At 44.1% G+C, this 22,713-nt stretch overlaps 1 protein-coding gene across 1 annotated transcript; it reads right to left on the bottom strand.

Annotated features, from left to right (window-relative positions):
* Nucleotides 1-2,028: 2,028 nt before the first annotated feature.
* On the bottom strand, nucleotides 2,029-22,107 carry LOC146499776 (sodium-coupled monocarboxylate transporter 1-like). Its single transcript, XM_085138310.1, has 11 exons — nucleotides 21,807-22,107; nucleotides 21,662-21,716; nucleotides 9,108-9,237; nucleotides 8,926-9,014; nucleotides 8,690-8,799; nucleotides 8,491-8,558; nucleotides 8,234-8,320; nucleotides 3,305-3,519; nucleotides 2,757-2,854; nucleotides 2,558-2,646; nucleotides 2,029-2,475 (listed from the first exon to the last, which is right to left on the bottom strand). Exons 1-11 carry the CDS (start codon nucleotides 22,105-22,107, stop codon nucleotides 2,371-2,373), a joined length of 1,347 nt encoding a protein of 448 aa, XP_084994436.1. The 3' UTR covers nucleotides 2,029-2,370.
* Nucleotides 22,108-22,713: the final 606 nt, after the last annotated feature.

The following is a 22,713-nucleotide window of genomic DNA, read 5'->3' as shown; positions in this document are numbered from 1 at the left end:
TGTACTTGTAAATCAGAATTTGTATGTGTAAAAAAGATTTGTGCGTGTTTTGGAAATGACAGTCTTGATTACAAAGCTTTCTTCGTTATGAATTAGCATACATGTTTTTATTGAACATTTGAAGAAAAGCAAAAAAAAGAAACTCTTGTAGAGGACATAAAGTCAGAGATAGAAACGACAAGGAGCAGGTGCATCTAGTACAGGTAGAGCTGCTGCAAAAACCCACAGAGCCAAGCAGCCAATTTTCTCTGATTGGATTGTTACATTTGTGATTGACATGACATTGACCAATCAGATGAAAGGAAGAAAAATAGGGTCAAAATTCGTACTTGTAACTTGCAGGGTTTTTTTTTTTTTTGGCTAAGTCCACACACAAATCTTTTTCACGCACAAACACAAATTCTTTTTACACATACAAATCCTGATTTACAAATCCAAAATATTTATGACCACATTTTGAGCCCATAGAAAACGCTGGGTTCGCATGTAAAAGGGCATTTATTCCTTTCACAGACCTGCAGTTAAAAAAAAAGCGCCCCAAACCAAGCCAAACCCATCTGTTCTCTGATTGGATTATTACATTTGTGATTGACATGACATTGACCAATCAGATGAAAGGAAGAAAGATAGGGTCAAAATTTGTACTTGTAACTTGCAGGGTTTTTTTTTTTTTTGGCTAAGTCCACACACAAATCTTTTTTACGCACACACAATTTCTTTTTACACATACAAATCCTGATTTACAAGTACAAAATATTTATGACCACATTTTGAGCCCATAGACGTGACAAATCGTCAGTAGTTTACGCGTCGGGAGTGAGAACGGGTTGCGAGAAAACAAGAGAAAACAAGCAAAAAAAGAGAGCAACATAATAAACACAGCACCATCGCATTAATCTAGCTAAGTGTAAATAACAGTAAATATTAAATATTGAATGTTGTTGTGCAGCACCCAGGACCGACAGCGCACAATGTGCTTTGAGGTGGCAGCCAAGAAAGATGTAGTTTGTGTCTGTGAACAGTGAACACCTGTGTGGATCAGCGCTGGTGTCAGTCTCACTGCCATTTAAAAGATACAGTTGGATTCTGAAAAGGGAGGTTCTCATAGGGCTATGAAATCTTACACTGCATCTTTCAGTAGGTTGTAGACCCACCTTTAGCAGCAGTAACTCAAAATAATGTTTTCCTGTGGACTTTTTCAATCTCTCACATTTCGTGGAGCAATTTTGGCTCCTTCCCTTTTCAGCATTGCTTCAGTTCATTGATGTTTGCAGGTATTTGTTCATGCAGAGCTTTGCTAAGATCCTGCCGCAGTGTTTTAATTGAGCTGAATACTTTGGCATACAGAGGAGTTTGATTGACTCTAACTGCAAGGTGCCCGGGTCCTGTTATTGGAAAACGAGCCCAAATTGTAACCTCTCCACCACCGGGCTTGACAATTGTCATGAGGTGGTTGTGTTGAAGTGCTATGTTTAACTTTTGCAAAATGTGGCGCTGTTGTCTTTCTGAAGAACAATGGTCATGTCGTCTTGTGGTTTGTTCAGATTCCACTTTGTGAGCCTGAACCATGCTGCCATGTTCATTTTTATGAAAAAGAGAGCCTGAGGAGTAGCTCTTGGATTTCTTTTCTTCTTTAAGGTCATTGCTGATGTTCTTCCTCCTTAGCATTGTGTAAAACACATACCTCACTGCTCCAGACCTGTAAGCTTCTGCTTGTATAGAGGTGGTCACACTTGCTGATAATCAGTTAATCAAATGCTTTTAATTAGGAGCACACAGTTGCTACACACCCTGCTAATTCCTACGGATTTAGTATGGGTGTATTTAATTTTTCGCACATTGAATCTGCATTGTGGATTAGTTTTTGTCAGATATAAATGATGCAGTATGTGCGTCAGATGTCGTTCATCTGATGTTGCATTTTATTAATTTTAAGATACATTAAGCACTAGATTATTTTTTGCTGCTTTAATATGTAAAACTATACCATTAAAGAGTGTGTCATTTCTTTTCACCATTACTGTAGCTTTCAGAGTTTCTTGGCATTTGGGTTAATAACCAAAGCTAAAAAAGCTTTATGACTCAGTAATAAATAGCATCATCATGTATTCATCACCTAAACTGTTTGTGTGGATTGTATCCTGTGGATGTTTCAGCATCTCTGGCTGGTACATGAAGTGAGCAAAGTCTGCTTTGCCCTCCTGGTCAGAGGAGCGCAACTTTTACGGAATCACTGGAAAAATAAAAACATTATTGTCTCGCTGGCAACTCAGTTCCTTTGGTGTCATTTCTTATGAAGTCAGATGAGTACAATCCTGGATTTGAGCTTTGCAGCAGCTCTGTCATGAAATTCTTCAGCTGTATCGGTTGTTAAAAAGATGAGACACGGGTATTGTTGTCAAATTTCCGTACTGCAGATTTATTGTTTCCATCCTCCTTGTTTGGCTGACCAACATTGTCTGTTCCTCCCATGACCTAAGGAAGGAAAAGTACAAGGCAGAAATGAGCACCCATCATCAGTCTGTTGCTTTTGATACCTTTGCTCTTCAGCACGTACCCCGTCTTTGACACGTTTGAACAGGTGATAAGAAAGAGTGTCTTCTTTCATTAGCATGAGCCTCGGGTCCACCGTCTCCCTCAATCCCCCTGAAATGATGAGTGGAAGAAACAATAAGAAAATAATATCACAGATCCATTCCCAAGTACAGGTAATTAATGGCAAAATCTTTATTTATTTTATTTCATTTGTTTTGTACCTGTCAAGAGACTGATGATTATTCCAACAATAACAGATGTTAAACCTCCAATGACACAGAAGTAAAGGTAGGATGGAGAGTGCCACTGAACCGCATGTCTGGTGGTGAGAGAGATTAGTAGATATCTTGTTAACAAATGTCTTGTTAATGTAATTACACCATATTATGAAAGTATTCTGAAGGCTACAAAGGGATTTGTGAAGACAATTTGCAAATGAAAAATATATTCAACAAGACTACAGTGCCACTGCGAGCTTGGCTAAAAACTAGCAGTAGGATACTTGGCACATTTATGCTTTCCACCATTATTATTATTATTATTATTATTATTATTATTATTATTATTATTATTATTATTATTATTATTATTACTATTATTATTATTAATGACCTCACAACACTGCCTTTTACTATATCACTTTTTAAAAATCATATGGCCTTTTTTTTTTACTTTACTATACTTTCGTTTATTATAGGAAAGCTCGCTCATCCCATCTCACTAGATAATATTTCATTCATTCATTCAAGACAGACCCGACCACACTTACATGTCATCAGTATTCTGTCCCGGGGTTGTGGTAAAAAGACTTGGTTCTGTTGGCAGTGGGGTAGTCCAGTTGAGACTGCCACCAGAAGTAAAGTTACAACCCTCAGTGCTCAGCGAGAGAGGTCGGGTCATCTCAGGAGGAGAAGGGGATATCATCTCTATAATGCTCACAGAGACAGCTGCAGCCAATCCTGTCACGAGACCACATAGACCTCCCTGTGGACAAATATCAGAACCAGAATCTTTATTGCCATTGTGCTTTTGAACAACAAAAACTGCATGTAAACCCATTCAGTACAAGTGGAAGGGGGCACTTTTAAGTATAGATGCACAATAAATTTTAAACATCCATTCATCCATCCATCTTCATCCGCTTTATCCGAGGCCGGGTCGCGGGGGCAGCAGCCTAAGCAAAGAGGCCCAGACCTCCCTCTCCCCAGCCACCTCCTCCAGCTTATCCGGGGAAACACCAAGGCGTTCCCAGGCCAGCCGAGAGATATAATCTCTCCAGCGTGTCCTGGGTCTGCCCCGGGGCCTCCTCCCGGTGGGACATGCCTGGAACACCTCACCCAGGAGGCACCCAGGGGGCATCCTTGTCAGATGCCCGAACCACCTCAGCTGGCTCCTTTCGATGTGGAGCAGCAGCAGCTCTACTCTGAGCCCCTCCTGGATGGCCGAACTTCTCACCCTATCTCTAAGGGAGAGGCCAGCCACCCTTCGGAGGAAGCTCATTTCCGCCGCTTGTATCCGCGATCTCGTTCTTTCGGTCACTACCCACAGCTTGTGGCCATAGGTGAGGGTAGGGACGTAGATCGACCGGTAAATTGAGAGCTTCGGTTTTACACTCAGCTCCCTCTTCACCACGACGGACCGGTGCAGCGTCTGCATTACTGCAGCTGCAGCCCCAATCCGTCTGTCGATCTCCGGCTCCCTTCTCCCATCACTCGCAACCAAGACCCTGAGATACTTGAACTCCTCCACTTGGGGCAGGAACTCATCCCCGACCCGGAGTGGGCACTCCGCCCTTTTCCGGCTGAGAACCGTGGCCTCAGATTTGGAGGTGCTGATCCTCATTCCCGCTGCTTCACACTCAGCTGCGAACCGCTCCAGTGCAAGCTGGAGGCCCTCACCCGATGAAGCCAACAGAACCACATCATCCGCAAAAATCAGAGATGAGATTCTAAGGCCACCAAAGCGAAAGCCCTCCGCCACTTGGCTGCGCCTAGAAATCCTGTCCATAAAAATTATGAACAGAACCGGTGACAAAGGGCAGCCCTGGCGGAGCCCATCACCCACCGGGAACGAGTCCGACTTATTGTCGGCAATGCGAACCAAGCTCTTGCAACGGTTGTATAGGGATCGAATGGCCCGTAGCAATGGGCCAGACACCCCATACTCCCGCAACACCTCCCACAAGACACCCCGAGGGACACGGTCGAATGCCTTCTCCAAGTCCACAAAACACATGTAGACTGGTTGGGCAAACTCCCATGCACCCTCAAGTATCCTCGAGAGGATGAAGAGCTGGTCCAGTGTTCCGCGACCAGGACGAAAACCGCATTGTTCCTCCTGTATCCGAGGTTCGACTAGCGGACGAACTCTCCTTTCCAGCACCCTGGCATAGACTTTTCCAGGGAGGCTGAGGAGTGTGATCCCCCTGTAGTTGGAACACACCCTCCGGTCCCCCTTCTTAAAGATGGGGACCACCACCCCGGTCTGCCAGTCCACAGGTACTGCCCCTGATCTCCACGCAACATTGCAGAGGCGTGTCAACCAGGACAGCCCTACAACGTCCAGAGCCTTCAGGAACTCGGGGCGGACCTCATCAACACCAGGGGCTCCGCCACCAAGGAGTTGTTTAACTGCCTCAGTGACCTCGCCCCCGGAAATTGGCGGGTCATTCCCCTCATCCCCAGACTCTGCTTCCTCCTCGGAAGACGCGTCAGTGGGATTAAGGAGGTCCTCGAAGTATTCCTTCCACCGCCTGACAATTTTCTCAGTCGACGTCAGCAGCGCTCCTCCAGCACTATACACAGTGCAGGTAGAGCACCGCTATCCCCTCCTGAGACGCCTGACGGTTTGCCAGAATCTCTTCGAGGCAGTCCGAAAGTCTTTTTCCATAGCCTCTCCGAACTCCTCCCACACCCGAGTTTTTGCTTCAGCCACTGCCCGAGCCGCATTCCGCTTGGCCTGTCGATACCTGTCGGCTGCCTCCGGAGTCCCACAGGCTAACCAAGCCCGATAGGACTCCTTCTTCAGCCTGGTGGCTCCCTTCACCTCTGGTGTCCACCATTTGGTTCGGGGATTACCACCACGGCAGGCACCAACCACCTTGCGGCCGCAGCTCAATGCAGCAGCTTCGGCAATGGAGACGCTGAACATGGTCCATTCGGACTCAATGTCCCCCGCCTCCCTCGGAATGCTGTTGAAGCTCTGCCGGAGGTGTGCGTTGAAGATCTCGCGGACTGGGGCCTCTGCTAGTCGTTCCCAGCACACCCTCACTACGCGTTTAGGTGCACCAGGTCTGTCCAGCGTCCTCCCCCGCCACCTGATCCAACTCACCACCAGGTGGTGATCAGTTGACAGCTCAGCCCCTCTCTTTACCCGAGTGTCCAGAACATATGGTTGCAGGTCTGGTGATACGATTACAAAATCGACCTACGACCTACGGCCTAGAGCGTCCTGGTGCCACGTGCACTTATGGACACTCTTATGTTCGAACAAGGTGTTCGTTATGGCCAAACTGTGATTAGCACAGAAGTCCAATAACAAAGCACCGCTCGGGTTCAGATCAGGGAGGCCGTTCCTCCCAATCACGCCCCTCCAGGTCTTGCTGTCGTTACCCACGTGAGCATTGAAGTCTCCCAGCAGGACAACAGAGTCTCCAGGTGGAGCACCTTCCAGCACCCCCCCCAGGGACTCTAAGAAGGCTGGGTACTCCGAACTGCCACTCGGTGCATAAGCGCAGATGACAGTCAGGACCTGTTCCCCGACCCTAAGGCGCAGGGAACAAACCCTCTCGTCCACCGGGAAAAACCCCAACGTACCGGCAGCAAGCCGAGGGGATATTAGAATACCCTCCCCAGCCCGCCACCTCTCACCAGGGGCAACTCCAGACTGAGACAGAGTCCAGCCCCTCTCCAGGAGACTGGTTCCAGAGCCCAAGCCATGCGTAGAGGTGAGCCCGACTATATCTAGCCGGTACCTCTCAACCTCACACACTAACTCAGGCTCCTTCCCCACCAGAGGGGTGACATTCCATGTCCCTATTGCCAGTCTTGGCAGCCGGGGATCAGTCCGCCAGGGCCTCCGCTCCTGGCCGCCACCCGGCACACAATGCACCCGACCCCTATGGCGCCTCCTGCGGGTGGTGGGCCTGCGGGAGGATGGGCCCATGTCTCCTCTTCGGGCTGTGCCCGGCCGGGCCCCATGGACTAAGGCCCGGCCACCAGACGCTCGCCCTCAGGCACCCTCCCCGGGCCTGGCTCCAGGGCGGGGCCCCGGTAACCCTATCCCGGGCAGGGTAAACTGTTCCCTCGATGTTCTTTTCATAAGGGTCTTCTGAATCGCTCTTTGTCTGGTCCCTCACCCAGGACCAATTTGCCATGGGAGACCCTACCAGGGGGCAAAAGCTCCCAGACAACATAGCCCCTGGGATCCCTGGGACACACAAACCCCTCCACCACGATAAGGTTGCGATTCACGGAGGAGTAAGTAAATTTTAAACAAAGAAAAAAAAATAGTATGTACAAGTCTGTATACAAAAATGTCCTGCATTTGTATAGCGCTTTTCTAGTCCCTAAGGACCCCAAAGCGCTTCACACTACATTCAGTCATTCACCCATTCACACACCCATTCACACACACATTCACACACTGGCGATGGCAAGCTACATTGTAGCCACAGCTGCCCTGGGGCGCACTGACAGAGAATGTACAAGTGAGAATACGGTTGCCACACAGTGCTTCAGTCCTCAGAATATTGCACAATTAGAAGACGAACAAGAATATTACACAGTTAAAAAGAAAAAAAATATTGCACAGTTGAAGGTTGTGTTTTTGCAGTGACTTATCTCCCGAGTGTATTTATAAATGCAACAGCCCTGGTGTATGTGCTGTTTCTGTCTGTTTGTTTTGGCCTTAATTGTCCAGTACCGCCTTCCTGAGGGTAACAGCTGGAACAGGTGATGTGCGGGGTGGGATGTGTCCTTCTGGATGCTGTAGGCTTTCCTGTGGCAGCAGGACCTGTACACCTCCTCCAGGGAAGAGTACAGCTCTTGATCACAGCTGATGATCCTCTGTGCTGTGTTGATGACCCTCTGGAGTGATGCTTAATCCTAAGCAGTACTGCTGGCAAACCACACTGGGATGATCATAGCTGTGGTGTTTGTTTTCCAGGATAGGTCACCACCCAGGTGCAGGCCCAGGAGTCAGAGACCCTCTCCAAACAGTCCCCATTAATGTGTATGGGCTGGGGTCAGATTTGTTCCTTCTGAAGTCAACTACTATTTCTTTGGGGGGTTTTTGGTATTGACGACCAGATTGTTTCAGCTGCACCTTGATGACATATTTTCGACTTCGTCCCTGTATGCAGACTCATCTCCCATCGTGATGAGCCCAATCACAGTTGTGTCATCAGCAAACTTGTTAAAATTAATATTTACAGCATACAAATGTTGGATGGGTGGGTGGGGGTTGCAGTTGTGAGTGTATAGAGCGTACAGCAGGGGACTCAGCACACATCCCTGAGTTTGGTCATTATTATTTTTATCCTGCTGTTAACATTTTTTTTAAACATTAAGCATTTAATAAAGTGTTTTTTTAATACTGTTAATACTGTTAATAAGAAAAATGCTCCCGTACTATTTTATACGATGATAAATTGATGTTACGTTGATTTAGGAAAATACCAAAATGAGAATGGACTTACTTTGGAGTTGACAAATGGACAGAGGACACCCAAACTGAACAGACCGAGTAAAGGACCCCCAGTGACCCCCCAAATGATGGACACTGCCTGTTTGAAGAGACCTGCAGCTCAAAAAACACTTTAAAAATGGTCGTATTTACTGAGGTGAAAAATGTACTTATTTATGTAACTAACATGCTTTCTAATAAACAACAACAACGTTCCTGAATGTGTTTGCCTGAAAACATTGACAGCTCTGCATTAACAGATCCCTCTACCTGCATCATATGTCCCATGAGTGATGCCAGTCCAGCCATGGCAACACATACAATTCCAAAAAACACACCTGCAAAAACATCACATCACAAAATGACATTTTTATCGACTATCAGCCGCATCCACGTAGCAGTGCTCAGTTTAATCTAATATAACATGCAGTCTGTGTTATAAACAAACAACCGAAAACTTATTATTTACTCAGCCCTTTGGAGATTAAGAGAAGCTTTTTCTCAGACAGTTCAATGCGTGGTTTGATCAGGTCCTCCATGGTCACTGCAGCCATTGCGTTGATTGAAGTAGAAACTGTGCTGAACATGAAGAAATGAACCATGTTTACTCTGGACTAATGGACATAACTGATACTTTAAATGTGGCACAGCTTTAAATGTTACATGCAACATGAATAAAAATATAACAAATTATGTTCTATGAACCTCAGAGAGGCACTATATACTGCAGCAAAAAATAGTCCTGGAAGCCCTTGGTGATCTGCCAAGATATCCATCACCAAATAAGGCAACAGCTGTAAAGGGGAAAAAAGATTTTTATTTTAAGATCATAAAATAACTTGAATAAAAACAAACATCTTGTGGTTTCTTTGTTTATGTGTATGTACCTGATCAGGTGAAGAAACTTGTCCAACTTTCCATGGGTCACAGTTCTTATAGAACGAATAAAGACACAGCCCTGAAATCACTGACGATGTCAGGGTGCAAGCTAGGCCTAACACGTTGATGAACAGAGCTCTGAAAAAACACAACACGAAGAAGTGAAATATACAAACAAAAATCAGTGCAGCATAGCAAACGAGATTATATTTCCTATCACTTTATGCTGATGATGTCTAGAACGATAACTCAATATGAAGAATGTGAATGAAGTTGGAGTTAATTGAATAAGGATCCATTATTTTTTGTTTCATTTATTTTATTTACTTATCTTTTCTCCTTGTTACTATGTGGAGTGGTGTATTCTGATTGTAAATTTGTTGTTTGGTTTGAGTTAGGACTGGAAATAAGTGTTAATGTTAGTTTGTTCCTTGACTTTTGGTGCCCACTTGCGATATAAGTTGGGTTGTAGATAGGGGGCAGGGCAGTAGCGGTTTTAGATACGGGCGACACGGGCGGTTGCCCGGGGCGGCATCGTGGTGGGGGGCGGCATCACGGACATCGGCAAAAAATAAATAAATTGCTCGTACTCATGCTGCCCCGACATCAGCCAGCGCATACTGGGAATGGCAGAGGCACCAATCGGTTTTCTATCGCCCATTTGCTGGGAGTAAGAGCGCCCTCGTTTGCGAGGTGCGCCTGCTGCTTGCGGCACAGGGAGGAGAGGGCGGGGCGGCGGGGGATTCCCTGGCTGGTTTGAGCAGCATCTAATAACCAACTCGCAAAATAAAACAAAATAAAAACAAAACAACAAACACGAAAACACCAGACATCATGATACAGACTCATAATTTGAAATTCGAAATTCTATACAAGAAAAGTGAGCGCGACAGCCCTCGGTGCGCCTGCTCGCTGCTGAAGTCAAAGTAAACTTTATTGTCATCTCCGCTACATACAGTCCAGTATATAGAGAGACGAGACGACGAGGCTCCAGTTACAGCAGTGAAAGTAAACAAACAATAAATATAAGAAGAGTAAGAAAATAAATATACACTTTAGGACTCGGGGTAAAGGGATCAATAACAATTTAAAATTTATAATTTACAGTTTGATGATTTAATGCAGGGGCGATTCTAGGATCAGAGCTTTGGGGGTGCTGAGCACCCAGAGAGCTGCCCATCCAGGCAAGGTAAACTTTTCTCATCACAATGAGACTTCTTCCCCGTCTCTGTCAGTCCCTGCATCCCTAAATGCCTCCAGTTGTCCCGAGTTCTCTCTGACTGCCTCCTTGGTGCATTTAAACCCCTGTTCCTCCCTGTCCTCATCGTCTGTTGTCTTCATCTCCATTATCAGTCATCATAATTTTACCGTCTCTGTGCAAGTCTGCAAATTTCTTTATTAAATCATAAGTTTCTTAAATTCATCAAGTCTCTCTGTGCCTGGGTCCTCGTCACAAAACATGACATCACTGTTTTGTACATTTTAACACAATTTAATCCCACATTTTTGAAAGAATAGCAAAACACTTTTTTGAAAAGTCTGTAACAAAACCATCAAATCTGATCAAGGTTATTAAAATGCTGTCAAAGAAGAATGGATTGGAATAATAAAAAAAAAAAATACATATCCTAACCTTAATTACTGGGGAAAAATGATGAATGATGCTCATAGTGAGTAAAAAGTAAACTGTGTGCATTTTTTGGACAGAGATTCACTTCTAAAGTGTATGTATAATACAATACAGATACATAAAAAATACAATCCAAAAATAGAAGAGTCCTTGAAATATACAAAATATTATTAGAAAATGGAGACACTTGGCCTTTGGTACAATGTATACAATGTATGAAAAGATCTTTACTGCAGATACTACTATGGCTCTGCAGATTTTTTCTTTTCTTTTAACCTATGTCGCCTCACCTTGAGGTTGGTAAATCTGTCTGTCACATTTTGGTGGTCAAGTCTCTCACGCATCTCTTTCTCAACTGACATCACAGCCAGGTGCTGGAGTCTGCTTTGACCCATGGTCCTTCTCAGCCAGGTATGGAGCTGACTCAAGACACTAAAAGACCTTTCACAGCTACAGCTGCTAACTGGGTTTGTTAGGGCAACCTGAATAACAGTTTTCAGTTTGGGGAAGATCTGATTATCCAGAAGATTGTACAATGTTAACATATCTTGAATGGCACCAGCCTCACTCTTGAGCTTTATAAGGTCTTTGGCAACCGTGACTTCCTCTGACTGAAGCTCAATATGGTAATGCAGTGCCAGGGCTGACAACCCAGTTTGTTTTGCAGATTCTGTATAGCAGCTTTAATATAGGGAGAACACAACTTCCAGATTGTATGAGTTGTTTGTATGAGTTGTTTGTCTTTCTTTTTCTTTGCCAGTTTAACAGTTACTGTTTTGCCTGTTAGTACTCCCTGTCTGTTTTCTTACCTGGTACTTCCTGATCTTGTACTTTGTCCTCATGTTCCCCTCTTTCCTCTCTCCCTCTTTGGACTGACAATCTGTACACACACACACACACACACACACACACACACACACACACACACACACACACACACAACAGGAGTTATAAGGTTAATGGGCATCCAGTCAGTTAGCTAGTTAGTACCTTGGGTTCAATATCGGCACATGCACATATGGCAAAATAACCAGTTTCTCTCATTACATTTCAAACAGGACAGTGGTAACAACAGCAGGCTACGGACAATGTTAAGTTTTAGATTTTAAATAGGCTGTATACATTTCAATGAGATCAACAGGGGAGTCAAATATCGCTAATTTTACTACAGAGCAAACATCGTCGGAAAACACGTTTTCAACTAGAGCTGCCACAAACAATTATTTTGATAGTCGACTAGCCACCGATTATTTTTGCAATTAGTCGACTAATCAGATCATCATCCATTGGATGTACAGCGTACAGCTTATTGCACCAGCAGCATCTGCTCTCATATAACTATCATTAGCTTACAGCTCTAAGTGTTTAAGGTCTGTGCTAACTAAAAATAAAGACAAGATGATAGTTTATTAAATTTGAATGAAATTTGCAGATTGTTTTGGTGAAGTTTAATAAACTCATTGTTATCTAAAATATAACAGGACACCGGAGTATATTCTCGAGCATCTCACACTTCTGATAATCAGTTGTCTGCTTGACGTTTATTCAGCTGTGTAAAAACTATAACTTTAATCTCAGCCTAACCGATTTACTCAGGAACAAATAAAATACTAAAAAAAGGTGGTCTCAGCCACCATCGCTCTGGCAGCAACAGCGCTAGAGCGAGTAGGAGAGAGCCGAGCTGGAACAAACCATTTTGGGAGGGGGGACTTTTGTTGTTAAAATGTTCCATCTCAATTAAGTACTGTATGCTTTTTATACTTTTAGTAGTGTGTCCCACAAACAGCAAATATTTTCAAAAAAAGTAAGACATCTTTGGGGGTGCTTTGATTCATTTTGGGGGTGCTGAAGCACCTCCAAAACTGGGCTAAAATCGCCCCTGATTTAATGTCTCACACACAGCCCTTCGAAAGGGGAGGGGGGCTGGCTGCTTCCAAATAGAGGACATTTCGTTCATAATTTTGTAAATCCAAGCCCATTATGTATTCATGATTTGAATCCTGGGTTGTGTGAAATCTCAGAAATAAACCCTAGACAAAGTGAATCTGTGAACTAAGGTGTAGGTGTGTTAGGTTATGTTGTGGTGATCCTCGAGTTGGGGGATTTGTGTTCATACTGGAGTGCAAAATTAAAACCAAGATGGACAAGAAAAGTTCAAAGCCATCAGGTCCTCAATTTAGAAAAAAGAGAAAAGAGGAAGAGAAACGAGCAAAAGATGCAGGTAAGCAGATGTGTGATTGGATAATGGCAGGTCATCCTGAAACAATCAGAATCAGAATCAAAACACTTTTTTAATCCCTAAGGAAATTATGTGAATTACAGTTGCTCCAAGAAGAAATGGTAAAAATAGCAACAGTAACAGACTAAACTCCAAACAATACATTATGTTACAGATTTTAATATTAATTAGTCATTGTCAATTGTTGATTTGTCCTGTTCTCATTGTATGAGGAATTATGATGGCTGTTTGGTAGCTGTTTGCATACAATGCATCAATGCATACTCTCTCTCTCTTCATATGTGTGTGTCTGTTTGTTTCTCTTCTTCTTCTGTTCCGACAACAGTTTTATGTTAATGTATAATCCTAAATATGTTTTATGTGTGTGTGTGTGGGGGGGGGGGGGGGGGGGGGGGTGGGCGCCAGAGGGAGTGTTCGCCCGGGGCGCCAAATGGGCTAGGACCGCCACTGTGTTTGTAAGTTTTCTCCCCGACAAATACATCAACATTTTGCACTGTGAAAGGCACCTTTGGTTTAATCCCATAATACGGGATGTCTTTTTCTACGAAGGTTTGAACTTTGAGAGTGTTTAAACAAGAGAGAAAAGTTTGAAAATGTTCATTCCTGTCTGAGAAAAGTGTATAAAGGGTGTAGTGGGTGTTTTTACAGCCTTAAAACGTGGATTTCACCTATCGCAGGTTATTTTTAGAACGTAACTCTCGCGATAAACGAGGGATCACGTTATTTCAAAGAAAACGTTTCACCAGATGAGTTACCCCAGTGTTTACATGGAGGTGTCCAGATTGTAACATTCATAATTTGTACAAGAGGCTGTGTGCTTTTTTTTAAAAGCAGCTGTCTTTCTGTCAACTGACTGGAGCTTATTTAATGTAATATTTTAGTTTTTAAATGTATCTCTTTTTTCTTTTTAGGTTTTTTTTTTGGGGGGGGCGGGGGGGGGGGGGGGGGGGCTGTCCCGTTTCGGTTCTTTAGCCGCCTAGAACTGATGTCTAAAGGCCAACAAAGATACCCAATGGATTTACTTTACCTTACTTTACATAGTCTTGCCGTATTCAGTGGCGGTCCTAGCCTGTTTGGCGCCCCGGGCGAACACAAATCCCCCAACTCGAGGATCGCCACAACATAACCTAATAGACCCTAATAGACCTACACCTTAGTTCACAGATTCACTTTGTCTAAGGTTTATTTCTGGGATTTCACACAAGCCAGGATTCAAATCAAGAATACATAATGGGCTTGGATTTACAACATTATGAATGAAATGTGCTCTATTTGGAAGCAGCAGGTCTCCCTCCCCTTTCAACGGGTCGTGTGTGAGACTTTAAATCATCAAACTGTATATTATAAATTTTAAATTGTTATTGATCCCTTTGCGTCTGGTCCTAAAGTGTATATTTGTTTTCTTACTCTTCTTATATTTATTGTTTGTTTACTTACACTGCTGTAACTGGAGCCTCGTCGTCTCGTCTCTCTATATACTGGACTGTATGTATCGGACCATCTCGGACCATCTCTCCCTGTTCCTCTCACCTAGGTATTCACCACTCATCCAACGTGTGAAACCTGCTGTGAGGACAAGTAAAGTGTGGCCAGAGGGGACAGACGCAGTGCTCCAGGACAGATTTAAAAATACAGACTGGAATATGTTCACCCACACAGACCTGGACCAGTATGCCTCATCTGTACTGGATTACATCTCCGAAACCACAGACAGTGTCACCACCCAGAAACGGATCACCATGTACCCCAACCAGAAGCCTTGGATGAACCGGGATGTTCGTCTTCTCCTGAAGGCCCGCAACACTGCCTTTAGGTCAGGAGATGCACACGCCTACAGTACAGCCAGGGCTAACTAAAGAAGGGCATCAAAAAAACCAAACACCATTACAAAAAGAAGGTAGAAGAACACCTCCAACTCCAACCCCCGACGCATGCAGCAAAGACTCCAGACCATTACAGACTACAGGACCACCAAACCCTCCCCCGCATCCTCTGATGTCTCCTTCCTCAACGAGCTCAACAACTTTTATGCTCGTTTTGAGCGAGGGAACCCCACAACCACAACCAAAACAGACATGACGCCAGACCACCAACCTCTGACTCTCTCACCCACCGATGTAGGAGCAGTGCTGAGCAGGATCAATGTCCACAAGGCTGCAGGTCCTGATGGCATCCCCGGGCGTGTTCTCAGAGCGTGTTCTGGGGAGCTTGCAGGAGTGCTCACAGACATATTCAATCTGTCCTTGGCCCACGCTGTGGTACCGGCCTGCTTCAAATCCACCTCCATCGTCTCGATACCCAAAAACTCCAACCCATCTAGCCTCAATGACTACCGCCCAGTAGCACTCACCCCCATCATCACTAAGTGCTTAGAGCAGCTGGTCCTAACACACTTCAAATCCTGCCCCCCCCCCCCCCCCCCCCCCCCACCACCACACCCTGGACCCCCACCAATTCGCATACCGCCAGAACAGGAGCACAGAGGATGCAGTCTCCATCGCACTGCACTCTGTCCTCTCACACCTGGACAACAACAACACATACGCCAGAATGCTGTTTATAGACTTCAGTTCAGCATTCAATACAATCCACCCCTCACAACTTATCAGGAAACTGACAGACCTGGGCATCAGTTCCCTCATCTGCAAATGGTTACTGGACTTCCTGACCAACCGCCCCCAACATGTCCAGCTGGATAACCGCTGCTCATCTACAATCACAATGAACACCGGTGTACCACAAGACTGTGTAATGAGCCCTTTCCTCTACTCCCTCTTCACCCATGACTGCAGACCTGCCGGTGGTTCTAACACCATCATTAAGTTTGCAGATGACACCACGGTGATTGGCCTCATCAGTGACAACGATGACACCGCCTACAGGGAGGAGGTGGATCGTCTGGCTGAGTGGTGCGACAGAAACAACCTGCTGCTTAACACTGAGAAGACCAAGGAGCTCATCGTGGACTACAGGAGGAATGCTGACACACATCCACCCATCCACATTAAGGGGACGGCTGTGGAGCATGTGAGCAGCTTCAAGTTCCTGGGAATTCACATGTCCGAGGATCTCATCTGTACGGTGGCCCCTAGAGACAAAGCACGTACAAACTCCAAAACACTTGCAAACTCCAAAACACATGCAAACTCCAAAACACTTGCAAACTCCAAAACACTTGCAAACTCCAAAACACATGCAAATGCCAAAACACTTGCAAACTCCAAAACACATGCAAACTCCAAAACACATGCAAACTCCAAAACACTTGCAAACTCCAAAACACATGCAAACCCCAAAGCACATGCAAATTCCAAAACACAACGGAAGTGCTCCAGGACGCTAGGGGCAGTGTTGAGCTCGATTTGCAAAATAAACGGCAAGTTTGTCTGTATGGGACGGTCTAGTCTCTGTCGCGCTTCCCAGGTTGCCTAGCAACCATGATACTAACCGCTGGTAACGTGTCATACAATTTTGTTTGACAGAAATGAAGGAAAACATATTTTGTTCATTTGTTTGTTTGTTTCTACAAGAGCTTTGTGTGATTTGATAAGTATCTGAGGTTGAGACCACAGGACAGTAAAACATGATTTTTGGGCTTCATTTCTGTACTGAACAGTCATTTAAGATTAGTTAGTAAATAACAATTAGCTAATGTTGTTCATGAGACTAAAGTCATATCACTTTGGTAATGTAAATATAATATGGCCAATATTATAGTTATTATATTAATCATTATTAGCTATTACAGCAGTGAACATGAACTCTGTGTCAAATACTGAGCCACAGTACAGATTCAAGTTGCAGTTATTTATAGGTCTTATCACCTTAAATCTTCACTCAAAGACAAGTATCTTTGACAGTGCATATATAGGTGTATCATATATAAGAGAGAAATGTTGTTCCTTCCGTATGTTGGCATTACTAAATTTGGCTCATTGCTTACATACGTGTGTAAAAAGAAATTATATGAGCTGTGATAACTGTTTCTGATAAAATGAAGAGTAGACTGATATATTGAATATTCCTTTATTGGGTGAGAAAATCAGACCATGTCATAACTGCTTTAAGTCATACAGAATAGATATCAGAGCCTTAAACAGGCTGACTTCTGCTAAATGGGTCAAACTGGGCAGAAAGTATACAAACACATAGCATCATTATAGAATATGATGTAACACTATAGATCAACTTACCTCAGAATATATAAAGCATATAAACAATTACAGCAATATGATGCAACAAACACAGCAGTGCAACTAATCCAAAATACTCAAAGCTTCATAGAACTGAAACAAACATTTATTTTTAGGTCCATTCAGCTGCTGATACATACTTTAGGTTTCTGAATATTAAACTTGTTTCTTCCTTTCATAGTGTGTAACTTGAAGGCCCTGAGTACTTTCTCCCACACTGCAAACACTGGAATGATAAAATTATTTGAACATTACCTAATAAGACTGATTCAGGACAGACAATTAGTTATGTTAAACTTTCCTAGCAGTCCTTCACAAACAGGGAACAGTCTGTCTATTCTCTCCATCTGTCAGCTGCTGCTGGCTCTTCCTCCTCCTCTTCCTCACACACTGCTGAGTCCTGGTGGATCATCAGGGGTGCAAAGCCTCACAGATGATGTGCAGCAGTGAGTCCCTCAGTCTGTCCTCACTCTGGACACTTGCAGTTGTCACACATGGAAATCAAATGCGTGATAAGCTGCAGGATTCAAACACAAATGTAACTTATAAATACATGTTCATACTTTTATTACACAATCAGAGAGAAAGAAAAAGAGAGAGAGTGCAGGACAGACAGACAGGTGACAGCCTCAGGTGTATACACTGCTACAAAACAGCACAAAAGAAGGAGGACTGTGTTATTACGAAACAAGAAGAGTTCCCAGATGGTACAGTGGACACGTGTGTGACTCCTGTGATTAAAGCACCTTTCTTTCAGCTTAACGAGTGAACCGTCAGCTCGTTCAAACACACGTTAAAGTCCGTTTGGCTCTACACCACCGAACAGTGGCAGCAATATAACATAGCTAACATTAACAGTGCAGTGAATCCTGCTTGTGCCGTGATATTCAGGACTGCAAACCGAGCAGCATCACTGACTTTCAGCCTGTTGTGTTTGTGGATATATGACTGACTTTAATTATCCATAAAATCATCACATTCTCTGTAAGATTAAAGTCAGCTATTGAACGGCGTATATTTTGGAGTAAAGGCTTTAAAACCAAGTTAGTACAAACATCGCTAATGTCACATAACTTTCCCGACATGTGGCCAACAGTAATGTTTTAATGTTCTTCATTATAAAAAACATTTGCGCATAAATAAGTGACATAATATTCAGTACTTACTTCTGAAAGTTTACTCTTGGCGGCTCCGCTTCAGCCGTTTTTTTCGGCAAAATTATCCACACCACAGGCGAGCTATGAAATCTGGGATATGTTGGGCCATGAAGGCTACAGCGACCCATTCTTAAAATTCAGGGAAATTAAGTACGCATTTGAGGGCCGCATTTCGAGCAGCCTTTGAATTGGGACAGCCTTCGTCGTGTCGCTGTGACGTAATCGGCCTTAAAATGCGGACTTTAAGGCTGCAGACCCCAAATCCGGTCATTGGTACATCCTGGCTTGTGTAGTTACTAGGTAACAAAAGCTCAACACTGCCCCTAGCGTCCTGGAGCACTTCCGTTGTGTTTTGGAATTTGCATGTGCTTTGGGGTTTACAAGTGTTTTGGAGTTTGCAAGTGTTTTGGAGTTTGCATGTGTTTTGGAGTTTGCAAGTGTTTTGGAGTTTGCAAGTGTTTTGGAGTTTGCAAGTGTTTTGGAGTTTGTACGTGCTTTGTCTCTAGGGGCCACCGTACATCTGGACGACCAACTGCTCCAAGCTGGTCAAGAAGGCTCACCAGCGCCTCTTCTTCTTGAGGACTCTGAGGAAGAACCATCTGTCCTCAGACATCCTGGTGAACTTTTTTTTTTTTTTTTTTTTTTTTCCCTTTTTTTCTTTCTTATTCTTTCTTTTCTTGACCGTGTTGGCGCATTTTGGAGCATTTTTTGATGCAATTAACTGACAAAGAGAGTGTCCAACAAGCCTCTCCTTTCGGTTTCGGTGAATATTTTATTTGTATTATACGTTGTATTATATAGGAGTGCCAGAATTGTATTGTTTTGAATCTATTTCAAGCAATCTAAGAATTTTTTTAGGAATTTTTGATCTTTATTAGCATCCTCTTGTTTGTTTCCATAAGGTCCCAATATGAAAAACCAAACAAAAGAACAAACTAAAGTTTCACAATGAAATAAAAGCTCATAAGCAATAAATAAAGGAAGGAACACAGCATAACAAGTAAACAAATGTTTTAATATTGCACCACTCTTATAGATCGGGGTCCCAACTCCAGGCCTCGAGGGGCGGTGTCCTGCAGCTTCCAGATGTGTCCTGATCCAACACAGCCGATTGAAATGGCTAAATTACCTCCTCAACATGTCTTGCCGTTCTCCAGAGGTATAACATGGCATAAGGTAATATTATAATCCCACACCTGGTAATGAACTAATCAGGTGTGTAGGCCCAGGGTGAGCTCCAAAACCTGCAGGACACCGGCCCTCGAGGCCTGGAGCTGGGAACCCCTGTTATAGATGCTTGAAGCTCGCTGCGACATTGGTGAGTATCACATTAACAATCCAGTCCCTCAGCTGTCCTGCTATATGGCCCCAGTGAAGTCATTCCTTGTCTGAATGAGAGCGACAAACACACTTGTTCCCCTCTTGCCACATGCCCTCTGCACTAACTTGGACCTGAGGTAAATATTTGCAGGGCAAGTTGCTCCACTCTGCTCGTCCACATCCACACGTTGTGCCGATGGACCCATGATACAGTCGGTTTGCACAGGGTTCAAAGGTTAGTCCACGCATGGTCAGTGTTTGCTTGCTGGCATGCTGCTGCTGCTGCTGTTTGTACTTTTATTGAACTCCGTGTCTGTGTGATATAAATGTGTCACTAGCAATGCCTAATGTGCAACATGAAACTAAAGGGGAGTTTCACGCATCCGAACACATTCAATCAGTGACATAAAGGAGAGCAAATCCACATTATATAAGGACGTTTTTCCACATTCCACACCACACATTAAGTCATAAAACAGCACAACATGCTCACAACTATTCAAGTAAAAGATTCCTCTGACGTCATGCAGAGAGGGAAAAAGCAGCTCAAACAGGAGAATGTTGTGCCGTGACCCCGTATGAAAGGCACATGTTGTTTGGCACCAGAAAGTTTAAAAAAGAACTGAAATGTAGCAGGAATTTAGGCAGTACTATGTGCTAAAGAGAAGTGGAAATGAACAACCGGGCCAGAGACCCCTGGCAACCACCTGTCACTAGTATAAAATGTGTATTTCCAAGGCAAAAACCTTTCTCAATGCAAGCGTCTACAAACATTTTAAAGGTACTCTCTGTGCTGCAGCGAAACCAGGAAGAGTAATGCAAATAGGAAACAGAGACCTTCCCCTTCAAAGTACAAGTTGTGCCTTTTCAAAAATGTGGACTGCAGTGCTGACGAACAACTTCTACTTCAAAAGTAAACCGTCTTAATTTCCAGTTTGTATTGCGCTTTTTCACCTTTTGCTATTGCTGGGCTAGTAGTTAGCAAGTATTTATGAGAAAATACTGGCTATGTATTGTTGTTGTTGTTGTTAAGCATTTAAAATATTAATAATATAATAAGTTAGGTTTCCTGTTCCTGCCAAATTCAGGTTACTCATGTTGGTTTGCTTGTGACAGTTTTTAATAGTATTAGCTAACTTCTTTGCTAATGCTAACTGAAGGATTGGTCAGTTGTGATGTTGAACCTGGGTTGTATCATGTCCAATGTGACGTAGAACTCAGTTTTATTTATATAGCACCAATTCACAACAACAGCCACCTCAAGGCGCTTTATATTGTAAGGTAAAGACCGTCTTTGAAGTCGCACAAATGTTTTTGGTGGGACATGCCAATGTGTGCAGTCGTTATCTACTCTGACCTCAACAAGGGAGTGAGAGTTGGGTGATTAATGCGCGTTTTGCTGCGTAGGATGGACTGTGTGAGGAATGACAAATACCTCACGTTTCACAAGCTTGGACAGAAACCGATAGATCCACAAAACTGCTAAAACATTAATATATCATGGCTGTATCTAGAAGACAATGAGACTCTTAAAAATCAAAGTGATCTACGCCCCAGAGTTCATTAGAAGTTCATTCAGACTTATTATGCTGTGAACCAGTTTTTTGTTTTTTTGTTTTTTTTTTTGCCTGGTGAACTTCTATCGCTGCACCATCGAGAGCATCCTGACCAACTGTATAACAGTCTGGTACGGGAACTGCTCTGCCTTGGACCGGAAGGCGTTGCAGAGGGTCGTGAAAACTGCCCAGCGCATCGCCGGAGCACCACTTCCTGCCATAAAGGACATCTACAGGAAGCGGTGTCTGAAAAGGGCTGGGAAAATCATCAAAGACCCCAGTCACCCATCACATAGACTCTTCACCCTCCTGCCCTCAGGGAGGCGCTACAGGAGCCTCCGGACTAAGACCACCAGGTACCGGAACAGCTTCTTCCCCACAGCTGTCAGACTCCTGAACTCTGCCTCCTGACATCTGACCCACGTTAAACTCATGGACTGAACATACACACACCCTCAACCACCTACACACTATAAAGACACATCTCCTGGATGCACTGGTACGCATCTTCAGTGATGTATCCTGAGGTCATCAGGTGTTTCGGGTCTCACAACATCATACACGCTCGCCCAGGCGACCCAGCCGGGGGTGATCAGGCCCCGACTTGCGTACCAGTAGTTACCCACGGATCAGCTCTCTTGATCCACAGCCACCTTGTGGCTTTCTCTGCTTCTTCACGATACCGACCATCGGCCAGGGCCCTTGGGCAGCTGCTACGGAGGTGTTCTAGGGTCCCTCTTCCAGAGCACAGGGGACAGGCAAGTGTCTCACTCTTTCCCCACAGATGGAGGTTTGCTGGGCTTGGCAGAGTGTCGTATACTGCCTGCACTAGGAATCGGATCCGGTGGAAGTCTGCCTGCATGATGTTTGCCCAGGTGACCTTGCGCTGCAAGGTGCTCTCCCACTTGTCCATGCTCCCTGCCGCTTAAGGCCTACAGCTCTACTTACTCGCTCCTCCTCCACACCTGCTCGGACCTCTTCCTGGAGTAGCTGGTGTCTCTCCTTTCCCTGTGCACTGCTAACCTGGGCCTTTGGGAAGTACCCCAAGCCTGCTCCCCCTGTTGCTAAGACCCCCACCAGTGTTTTCTGCCTTAGGCGTGACTCTGCCACCTCAACTGACACACAATGGACAACTGTACCCTCAAACACACAATAATAACATGGACTGAACCAACACTCACAATCACTAGCACTTTATACAGCCTCTGTAGAAATTATCCACATATCTCACTTATCTTAACTGCACTACTGTATAGTTCTGTGTAAATAATCATTCTGTACATACAATAATTTTAGTTATAGTAGTTCACATTTCTGTATAGCTGTATATCTCAGATTTCTGTATAGTTTTTTATTTCATATTTATATCCTGTTCATAGCCTGTACATAGCTTGTACTCACTACAGCCTGTACATACTTATAGTTATAGAATATTCATAACATACTTCATACCGTGTACATTATAACATACCATAATAGACCCATTTCTGTAATATACTTACATATCTATATTATTGCT

The sequence above is a fragment of the Neolamprologus multifasciatus genome, chromosome 17 (genome assembly GCF_963576455.1).
Source record: "Neolamprologus multifasciatus chromosome 17, fNeoMul1.2, whole genome shotgun sequence".
Lineage (NCBI taxonomy): Eukaryota > Metazoa > Chordata > Actinopteri > Cichliformes > Cichlidae > Neolamprologus > Neolamprologus multifasciatus.
The sequence above is the reverse complement of the archived record's forward strand: the minus strand, read 5'-3'. Positions and strand labels throughout refer to the sequence as shown.